This window comes from Phoenix dactylifera, chromosome 17 (genome assembly GCF_009389715.1).
Source record: "Phoenix dactylifera cultivar Barhee BC4 chromosome 17, palm_55x_up_171113_PBpolish2nd_filt_p, whole genome shotgun sequence".
In the NCBI taxonomy this organism is placed as follows: domain Eukaryota; kingdom Viridiplantae; phylum Streptophyta; class Magnoliopsida; order Arecales; family Arecaceae; genus Phoenix; species Phoenix dactylifera.
Window position 1 is genome coordinate 13,297,951 of NC_052408.1, and position 10,986 is coordinate 13,308,936.

The following is a 10,986-nucleotide window of genomic DNA, read 5'->3' on the forward strand; positions in this document are numbered from 1 at the left end:
AGGAATTAACTTGCAACAGCTCCAGGTTTATAGTTGGATGGCTCTGTCGGAATTTTATGTTATTTACATAAGGAAACAAAAAACAGAAGCAATATCACTAATGCTCATGAAACCACCAAATATAGAAGATCACTTAATAATATGAAAATCCAAAATGATAACCTAGCAAAAAGAAAAGAAAAAAATCCAACATGATACATGAGGTGAACAGCAAGGCTTCAATAATGATACTGTCCATTAACCATCTCTCTGCTAGTGTGTTTAACTTCTAGCGCACTTAGCCATGCAATAAAACTGATAATTTGGCCCCTCTTCTCTGACATCAAGTCCGAGCGCACTCCAAGACATAACATTCTAACCCCCGCATGACATGTAATCATCTCTCTGTTGAAACCTTGTTTGAAACCTACAAAATTACAGGATGAATCACTTCACGCCTACAGATGCCATTAGATCCTCATACTCTGCATCTGGCTCCGGTTTTCTCATCTTCATAGGATCACCTCTCTGCATTGCCTGTGCTGATGAAATTGATGTGGGAGAGAAGGGATCATAGATTTGACTCCCTCCAGGACCTGAAGAGATTTTACCCCCTCCAGAACTTGAAGAGATTTTACCAGCCATGAGAACAGGAGAGTTACCACCTAATTGGTGGTGTGGAATCATAATACTGCTGGGTCTGTTTACTGGAGGCAATGGATTCTGATGCGGTTGCATAAAATTAACTGGATGGGCAGACATGTTACTGGGCAGATTGGATGCTTCAGGTGCTGTAGAAAAGCTTGGTGGACCCATTTGAGTTGCTGGAGCCAATGGTGGGCCAGGATTTGTGCTTCGAAATACTGGAAGCCTTGGTGCTGGTTGGAAGACAGCTGGATTCACGGAGAAGGGGGCAACAGATGATGGTGTTGGTGGAATGGGAGCTTGAGATAGACCTGTTTGGTTAGCAGCCAGATATGTAGAAAATCCTTGAGTGCTAACTGGGGATGTTGGGTTTTGCATAGCCGGCCGGAAGAATGGTGCTTGAGGTGGAGCAAGTCGAATGGAAGTCTGGGGTACAGACTGACTACTGGGCCCTGGAGTGGTTGGAGAAGCTGGAACTTGAGCTCTGACAGGTTGAAAGGTAAAATCACCGGGACACCGGGCGGGGGGGCCTTGGAGCTGCAATGGGTGTAGTATTGACGGTGGATGTTGCTGGTGTTACAGGAGTGAAACTAGGCGTGCTCACAGAATTGGAAACAGGTGCTGCAGGTGGTGGTTGTGGTGATGGCATTGGTGGCTGAGCTGGTCTTGGTGCTTGTCCAGTAGCTACTGATTGAAGGGGAATAGGTGGCCGCGCCATTACTGGCGGCACAGATTGGGAAGGAGCTGATGCTTGAGCCAGAATAGGGGCAGATGGGCTAACTAATGCAGCAGTTTGAGGAACAAAAGGTGGAGGACCAAGCATGGGAGATGATGCTGACGCCAGCATAGGTGGTGGTCTCTGTGCTGGTGAAGGAATTGGTGGAGGTTTCGGAGCCAATGCGGGAATAGGTGCACGTAATGGTGCTCCAGAAGTAGATGGAATCATTACTGGTGTTGAAACAGGTCCACCTGGGGGAGGCATTGAAGAAAAAGGTGGAGCAGAAGAAGGCCGGGAAGGAAACACAGCTGATAGGGCAAAATTTGCTGGTGGAGGCCTATTGGTAACATCAGCAGGCATATTTGGTCGGGAAGGTGCAGAAGCAACCGCTGGAGGCCAACTGGCTACACCAGAAGACATATTCAACGCAGAAGAGGCTGAAGCAATGGGCATTGCAGAAACAGCTGGCTGAGGCCTCATAGGTGGAGCCATCGAGGGAGGAGCCATCTGAGGTGGCCTTTGCATTGGTGGAACAAATGGAGGTGCAGTGGGCCATCCAGAACTACCAGGAATAGCAGGCGATGTTAATGGCCTGTTGGGAAGTTGGACTGCAGGAGCCATGGATACCGACTGTGGATTCACAGGCACAGGTGGTCTTGGTGCTGGCATTGTTCCATAAGGCATTGATTGAGAAGCCGTGAATGGAGGTGCAGTGGAACTAGGCTGGGATTGTGTAACCGTATATGCCGGTGGGGGCTGCTGAGCTGGCATGGGAAGGCTTCGAGGTGGAGTAGCCTGGTTCAGAGGCTGTGGCATAGCTTGCATAGGTAACTGAGGTCTAGAGGCAACAGCTGAAGAGGACCCCAGAGTTGAGCCAAAGGGAGGGTTTTGTCCAATTAAAGGACCAACACTATGAGGACCGGCAGGAGATTGAGGAAAGCGAATGGAATAGTTGGGCAAAGGAGGCATGAATCCAGAGGGTGGACGTGGAGTATTGAATGAGGCAACTGGATACCAAGGTGCAGGATATGGTGGATACTGTGGTAGAGCAGGCTGAGCAGTCACCAGCACCGGCTGCGGAATACCCTGATTGACATCAGCCACGGGCGAAATCATATAAACAGAAGCTGTCTCCTCCTGGCATCCAGCAATAGAGGTGGAATTTATTGAAGAAACTGCTGAGCTACCCTGAGAAGAACATGAAAATGCAGTTCATATGGATATAGTAATTGAAAATCTTTATAATATAAAAAATCTTCAAAATAGTGAAACTCACAGATACAGGAGTAAGTAGCAGCTCAATCAGTGCAACAGCAGCATCAACTTTCTCATATGTGTCTGCTGAGACATTGACGTACAGCTCCTCATAAGCACCCTGGGCTTCAGGTAAGTCTGACTGAGTAATTTGACGCTGAGCAAAGACACATCAGCAGTAAGAACAGTGATTTGAATTGTACATAAACAAGGCAGGAAGACCACCAGAGTAGAAGAGAGGCAGAGAACAAATTTTTGAAGCACATATTTTGGTTGAAAGTTCTGCCCCCAAGTAAATGGAAGTTTCCTAAGCCAAAGATATAAATTTATACCTGCTCTATGTCTTAGAATTTAGATTGCTTGATGTCTCAAATTTAAAAAAACAATTTTTGCAGGGCAAGAAGGAAAATGAAGATCCAAATGAGAACGAATGAATGAAGATACACTCAAAAACTCTTATAAGTTTCTTTCTGGAAATTGCATCCTGTAGACATTATCATAATTGGTCATCCACCTATTGAAAACCTCCAACACGTAGTGCAAAAATTTTACAATTTTAAACATTGCTCCAGAAAGTGGCACATAGTTTAGCAGACCACCAGATGAACAACAAAGCAGGAGCATATTCATACTCTCCTTATTAACATTTCTTGTATATCTTGCTTTAGCATCTGGAAATAATCTTACTCATGTATGTGACTTACCTTCTCTCCTGTATCCTTTTTTGCTCCATATACTGATATTTTAGCTCCCGTTTCCTGGCATACATGAAAGACATAAGTATCAGAACCAAGAAGATACACTGTTAGAATTTTATCATGTGTCAGTCCTCTAAGTGCCATGAAAAAAGCACAAATACTGCTGGGAAGCAGTCCATACCTCTTCTAACCGCTTCTGTGTATTGCTTTCGGGCCCCAATAGTAGTCCAATAAAATTGTATCCTGGATATGCTTTAATCTGTAAATGCGATAAAAAAAATGGAATTATATAAGATAGAGACATATCCAGATAAGGTTCTTCAAGGTTCTTCTCGTGCTGAGGTAGTCAAGTTGTCTAGCTAGTGACAAGACAAATACTTCGCCTGGTTTCCATCAGAACTCTGTATCTCGACAAATAAAATGTAAGAAGGGATAGATATCTTATAATCATTAACGTAAAATGATAATAAATTTCTTTAATGGTTGTACTGTTCCATACACAAATATTTGCAATGAATTGCCACATCACCTTCTTTCTACTACTAATACAAATGCTGACATTTTATATTTACATAATAAACAAAATTAAAGCTAAACTTAAAATAAATAAAAAAACAAGCATGATCTCATCATGTTATGGTTAATCTTATGGATTATTCTTTGTCATTGTTTAAATCAAGGTTAATTTCCCTGTATAGAAAGTGTCCTATGGATTATAAGCTCACCAACTTATTTTAGTCTTTTCGGGACTACCCTTGTCTTAGAACCCTTTAACCAAACTCCAGTTTCCATCCTCAATGAGCCAATAATATGTAGACGTTATGCATGTCCAAGCTACCTTCATTTACTGCTATTGTTCCAAATGAATGCTCATATTCTTTAATCTGTGCTAATTTAAATCCGATTCATCCTAGTTCTACATTTACAACACTACACGGGAAAATCTCCATGATCACAACAATACTAGCTACAACTTTACAATGACAGTAGTTCCAGGTTTACTACTTAAGCTGATGCTAATGCAAAAGTATATGAACTAATGCTATATTCTCATTTAAATACTAACACTAATGCTATCACAAAACGAAGAGACTCATTTGGGGATATAATACTAATGGCAATGGAAGTACAAAAACATGCATAACACAAACGTCCTCGTGCTTAATAGGACAAACCCAAACCTCAAGTTTGTTAATATACAAAACTTGAATGTTAGAACAATGGATGCACAATCAACTTGCAAATCAAACAAATGATTAAACATCATTAGAAGAAAGCAAAAACATTAATCAAAATTAACAGCCAGCAAGAAAATCTCAGCAAGCCTAAAAAGAAGTTCGAGAAAATAATGCAAAACAATAGAGCAAGAACAAAGCCTTTGTAAAATTAAAGACATAAATATCAGCAGAAGGAAGCTATCGCATGACTCCTCATGGATGCAATTCTATACAAACACTTGCTTCCTTCCATCTGTTTAGTCTTTAAGTTTCTTAAGTCCAAGAGATTTTAGAAGGTTGCTCCACAGTTGCATGAGCTTCAAATGCCACGATCTTACTGCAAGTTTTCCATCATTTACACAGTCCCCTTAAGTTTTATGCTGGCCCATCTTTTGCCTAAAGTTGCCTTTGCCAAGACATCAGCTCCAAGATTGGAAAAAAGTTGATATCATATTGAGAATCAAGCAAAAAAATCAAGAATCTGATGGATTAGAAATTGATCCATAAAGCTGACTCCATATAAATGAAATAAAGCTTGTTGAACCAGGTAGTGTTTTTATTCTGATATTTGCATAGGTCAAAACTAGAAAATATTTTCTAAGCAAATCTAATGTGAAAAATAGAGCAACACATGGGTTATGCAAAAGTTAGATATTGAATGTGACCTAAAAAGTTAGATGATGTCACCGAGAAAAGTATGCCATGGAATATGTTCATGGTGGATTTCTTTGTTTCGAAATTTGGAAAGTCATGCAACAAAGAAGATTAACATTTCTACATTGCCAATGGAGGTAAATTGTGTCACCATGTAAAGGTATTCATGGTGGCCTTTGCGTGATGTTAACACAGAAAGGAACAAGAGAACTGATGAATGTTTAGAGATGATTTTCAAATCAATTGAAAGTTTCGGGAGAACCTAGGAGCATGTAAACTAATGTGACATGGTGCATCCATGACCTATATAGTAGGGGTTAATGCCACTAAAAAGAATTATATTGAACGCATAAAATTTAATCACTGATCAAAATATTTTACCGCATGTATAAAATCGAGTCAAACACAACATTCAATACACTAAGAAAGCAAGAAATATAAAGCAAGGATAGTGCACCATTATCATACTTACAGGAATAGGAACTTTGGCTTCTTTCAGCAATGGTTTATAATCTGCTGGAGCTTTGTAGCTAGGATTTAGACGTAATATTTCGCCTGAAAACCAATAACTTGTAATCAGAGATTTAAGATTTCTTTTTAACTAAAATGGGACAAGATTGGTCCTGAACAACTAAAACAATAAAGTAATTTTGAATAATGTCTACCAATAACTTCTCGTCTTTCCAACTCCAAGAGCTCAAGCTTCTGGGACTGCAGAGTTCAAAGGTAAACACTTAGACAATTAGGAATCACAGTAGAAAACAGATAGATGAGACTTTCTATTTATTAACAAATGAAACGTCAGAGACTGTCCTCTACAGATGATTCAAAGAATGATAAGATTTTGACCAAGACAAGAAGTATGAAAAGAACATTTACTGCTACAGTAGTACATCAACTACAATAACAGTAACTCATTTGTCAACCTGGTGGCTAGCAGAATCATGGTTTGAAGCATGCTTTGGTGACTGAGAACCTTGATCATCTACAATCTCCAGAGCTCCAGATTTCAGTTGTTGGGTTATTTGCTCCAGTCGAGTCTGCTCAGTCAGTAATATCATTTAATGCCACCTGGAATTGGAAGCTTCCTATGTGAGAAATTCACAAGGAAAGTGCTGGCATTTTATTGCCTAGAAGGAATGGGAACTCTCCCATTGACACAGGTGAAGGAAATGTTTTCTTTCCCATGAACCAGAGTGAAGCCTGTTATTTGTTAAAATTTTCAAGCCTCGACAAAACAGGCTCACAAATTGCACATCTCTGGCTCTCTGTTAATTTCTTAAATCTTAAACCACAAAGTGCTATAGAACATAAACTAGTTATATGAAACTTGTGATGTACCAAATAGCTTAATATGGAACAACTGATATCAGCGGTCAAGATGGAAAGAAGATATTTCTTAGTTTATGTGCAGTGCACCTGATATGCTAAAGCTCTTCCTTTCCTGACAGCAGCATCTAGTGTTAGATCAGCACTCCATTTTGTTTTCCTCTGAACTTGTTTGGTACTTTCTTCTTTGGCAGTACTGCCGGCTTCTACTTTTCCACCACCTCGGATGATAGGAACCAAAGAACCAGATAATTTATTTTTTGGTATGACAAATCCAGATTTTGCCCCCAACATGGAGACCTTATGTGTACTTGCTGAAACTGTAGATGTAGTAGACTGCAGATGGTGAGATTCAGCAGAAGATGAAGGATTGACTTTTGTAGCCATCTCTTATCTGACTTCCAATTTCCCCTGTCATAATATCACAATAGCAATATACAGTATAGAAGATATATTCAAAAATATCCTAGACTTCACAATAAACCAACAGGCCATTACTAAATAATGTCAAGCATAATTTGTTTGGAAAAGTAAAGCATCAATAGAAGATTCTTCTTCCTTCATGAAAGAAATCTTGTTGAGCACAAGAAAATTAAACCAGCTCTTTTCACCAACTAATTGGCCTGAGAGACAATCAGACAAAGGTCCAGAGCTATGATAGTCGTAACACAGAGTAATATTAAGCCCTCATCAAGCTCATTCCAGAACTAAAATAATATGCAAAAGAAAAATAATTTATTAACAGCACGGTTTCGGAACACAAGCTGTCTCAATATCACATTTGGTGACTGCATCTTGTTGCATTTACACTACCTAAAATAGTAAAGCATAAGATCATCATTTTAAGTGCTGACCCATATGAGGGAATGGGTCCTACATTACCACCCTGTATCGGCACCAGTAGGGTACATGGACTAGGTGCACTCTTTTACGATCACATGGTACGATACTGCGCTTAGTACGATGTGTCAATACAGAGCAATACAATAGCACACTTGCAAGATATCAGTCCAAGACCCGATATCAAGACATAAAAAATTGCCCAAGATTGCATTGGAAAAACATCGACATAGAGGTCAGTGTATTCATTTCTTTTCCAATCAAATTACTATGTGCTAGAGACATGAGAAAAAGGATTCACAAGAAAGCCCTAGGTTTAACCGTAAGGCTTCGTTTTTTCTTTTCTTTTTAAAAGGGTAGGGGGAGAGGAGGTGATGATCTGTTTGAACAATTACCTTATTGTTTTCTCAGAATAGTTAAAACATGGTTGCTAGTGTAGAAATCTGGGACTTGATGAGAACATAATTTCTTCATCTCTTGAGAAGTGAAATTTTATGGACTTCCTTTTTATTTGATGGAGACCGTAACAATAAGTGAACATGTGAGGACGGAAGGTCCTGAAGAGAATGTCGTTTAACTTGGAAACCATCAAATCTATGTAATCCTTTCTGATCAACGATACTAATCACGTGCTTTTTTTTGCAACAAAGATTGAAATCATTTTAGAAAAAAAGCAAAATACGGGATACTCTCAACATAATTAGTTGTGTATGATAAAGAACAGAAGACATGTTGTATACTAATTACCAAGTGCATGTTTCAAAAACAAAAGACACAATGTCATGCACTTGACGTTTGGCTGCCGATAGTGCTCAAATCATCTAGTTTTTTTTTGTTATCTCTTATTACTATTGCTCCTTCTAGCTACTATCAGTTGCATGTCTAATCTCTGATCTAACTTAGGTAATTCACTAATCAAAGCAGTGCCAATGAAGGGGATGCAGAGGCGAATCCTTCATTTCCTTTCCATTAACTGCATTCCCTAAAGAAGTGGAAAAGTTAGATTGTTTTGACCTTTTAAATTGCTATAGGTAAAGATATTTAAAATAAAAAGTACATATTCCTGAGAGAACTCGATATTGATTGCATTGTGGCAAACAGACACTCTGATTTTTATACTCTATCTCAATAATGGTAAAAATAAGCGTGTACAAACATCTGTTAGAACAGATCATATAAATTAGGTCTCGATGGAAGAAATAATAAAGGTAAAATGTTCTTGTCCCAACACCTACAAAAAGGCCATGCAATTAAACACAACTACAATTAAATGTAACTTTTAAAAATTACTACAACAATTAAAGGGAAATTCTCTAGCCTCTTAAGCATCATTTACATGGTGCCCATTGGAACACTTCATGACATAGCAATGAACAAGTAGAGCAATATGCTCCAAGAGGTTTTAATAATGTTTTTCCTTTGAAAAAGAAACTCGTGTATCAAAAAGAGCGCAAATGAAATGGCAGTTAGGGATGGTAAACGATTTGAATAGCTTGAGCTTCACTTGAGCTTGGCTCGGAAGAAGCTCAGTTCAAGCTTTCTTTGATGCTAAATGAACCAAGATTGAACTAGCGATCTAGGCTCGATCAAGCTCGGCTCAAGTTAAACTCGAAAATATATCTTATATATATAAGTTAGTGGTTGTTGGATTTTAGATCTGTGGTCCACTAAATATTAATTTATTTTTAATTCATTAAATGTTAATTCAAATTTTAAATCAAGCTTGAAATTAAGCTTAAATCAGGCTTGAATCAAGCTTAAGTTAATTTTCCACTCGATTTAGGATTTTCAAGCTGATCAATTAGGAAAACCCAGTTCAAATTTAAGCTCAAACTAGCTTGAAATAGTGGTAAACAAATCGAACTTGATCTCAAGTTTCAACATCGAAGTTAATTTCAAACGAAGGTCAATAAAGGTCAGCATCGGAAGCCTAGTGATAGTCCAAGTTGATCTTCAGAGAAACCTAAAAAGACATTTGCAGGGGAACATTGATAGGAAGGCAGAAAACATGTGTGTAAGTTCTTGAGCACTTGCAAGCTGGACAGACCCTATTTCAACCCAAAAGCTTGCTTTGATCTTTTTTTTTCTCTCTTTTGATAGGATTGTTTTGATCCTTCAGGGCAGTGACTTCCAAGCAGACATGGATAATTCCATCTTAATTCAGTACTAAAGCAAGAAAAAAATCTGCATCTTCATTTCTCTCTTCTTTACAGGAAAAGGCCTCCTCATAGTTAGTGCTGCATGATAAATTCAAGAATTTAGGGTATCCAAAGCTTGCAGCCTTTTCCTAAGAGTAACTTGATGGTTCTTTAGGTCCACAATCATTCATTATAATTATAAAAGCAATATCGTGCCCCAAAAAATATTTGTTTTAAGTCTTTCCTTATTTAGTTCCTATCAACAACAGAACTGCTTATTAAAGCTTTAATTAAGCCATCACAACCGCGTTTTGCTCATCAGAAGCACCATATAATAAAATTACAAATAAAAATATTCTTTGCATTCGCATAGATAACGGGTATTCAAGTACCAATTGATACACCACCAAATCTTTGACCCAGGCACCATTTTTTCTTCAAATAATAACAAAAAACGCAAGAAAAAAAATTGTAAATTAGTAATCGAAAACTCAATTCAATCAACTCCAAAGAACTAGACCTGGAAGAAATCCTTTGCAAACCCTAAAAGCACAACAATATCACAAAAGACCCTGTAGAACTCCTCAAAAGCCAGAAAAACCGAAAAATAAAAAACTATTAAGGTTCTATAATTTAGATTAGAATCACTCTTACTCGGTCGTAGAACATCGACAACGAAGAACAAATCTAACATAATATTTTTCGAAAAGATTAGAAATCTCGTACCATTGCCAGCGAACGCAGAAGAACTAAAATTAGATCAAATGGAATTAATTAGGAAAAAGGATCTTTTGCTTACCTCGAGAGCGCGCCGTCAATCGTAAGGCGGAAATCGCTCGCAAGCCCACCGGCGATGGAGCGAGTCGAGGGGAAACTAGTTCCGGCGAAGAACAGGAAATTATCTAGGGCTGCAAGCGGGTCGGGTCTACTAGGTCCGACCCTTTCATCCTCATGATTCGGAGGCGGGTCTCTTACTATTGGCACGTGTAAGTTACACGTGTGAGAACCGGCACTTTTTGTGTGCGCGCATGTTCGCACGTGTAGTGAGCTGCACCCATCTACTGCACCGATAGAGACACCTAATCCCCTCATGGCCTCATGATAGATCTCGAAAGAGATATTACCAGGCCATCAAGATGGTTGCCTGGTGGTAAGGGGTTTGGACTCCATCCGAGTTGTCCAGATTCGAAATGCAAGGACGTCAATTAAATTAGGGGACTGCATGCCCTACGCTCGGATGGCTCTGTGTGGATATGCTTTTCTTCCATCAGTACTGAGGTGGCGCTGGGGTGACTTACTCACGTGGATAGCCCAGTGAGATTTTCTACGTATGGGGGAGGGCATGCGGAAACTTGCGACTCGCATCGAACATTTTCTGGTGGAAGGGGGGGCAGTGGGGGCTGCTACGCGGATGGGATTCTACCCCTCTCCCTCTCCTCCTATCTTTTACCAAAAAAAAAAAAGAAGAAGAAGGAGAAGAAGAAAGATATAACCAGCAAGCTAATTAGCACCTC

General features: G+C 39.3%; 1 protein-coding gene across 2 annotated transcripts; it reads right to left on the reverse strand.

Moving 5' to 3' along the window:
• Window positions 1–5: 5 nt before the first annotated feature.
• LOC103717143 (proline-rich protein 36-like) lies at window positions 6–10,385 on the reverse strand. Of its 2 annotated transcripts, XM_008805423.4 has the most exons (9): window positions 10,272–10,385; window positions 6,585–6,905; window positions 6,092–6,205; window positions 5,831–5,876; window positions 5,638–5,720; window positions 3,476–3,553; window positions 3,301–3,354; window positions 2,619–2,753; window positions 6–2,530 (listed from the first exon to the last, which is right to left on the reverse strand). In XM_008805423.4, exons 2-9 carry the CDS (start codon window positions 6,879–6,881, stop codon window positions 1,130–1,132), a joined length of 2,208 nt encoding a protein of 735 aa, XP_008803645.2. In that variant the 5' UTR covers window positions 6,882–6,905; window positions 10,272–10,385; the 3' UTR covers window positions 6–1,129. The 2 variants fall into 2 exon arrangements, with proteins under 2 accessions (XP_008803645.2, XP_008803653.2); XM_008805431.4 differs by lacking the exon at window positions 10,272–10,385 and having other exon boundaries at window positions 6,092–6,236; window positions 6,585–6,732.
• Window positions 10,386–10,986: the final 601 nt, after the last annotated feature.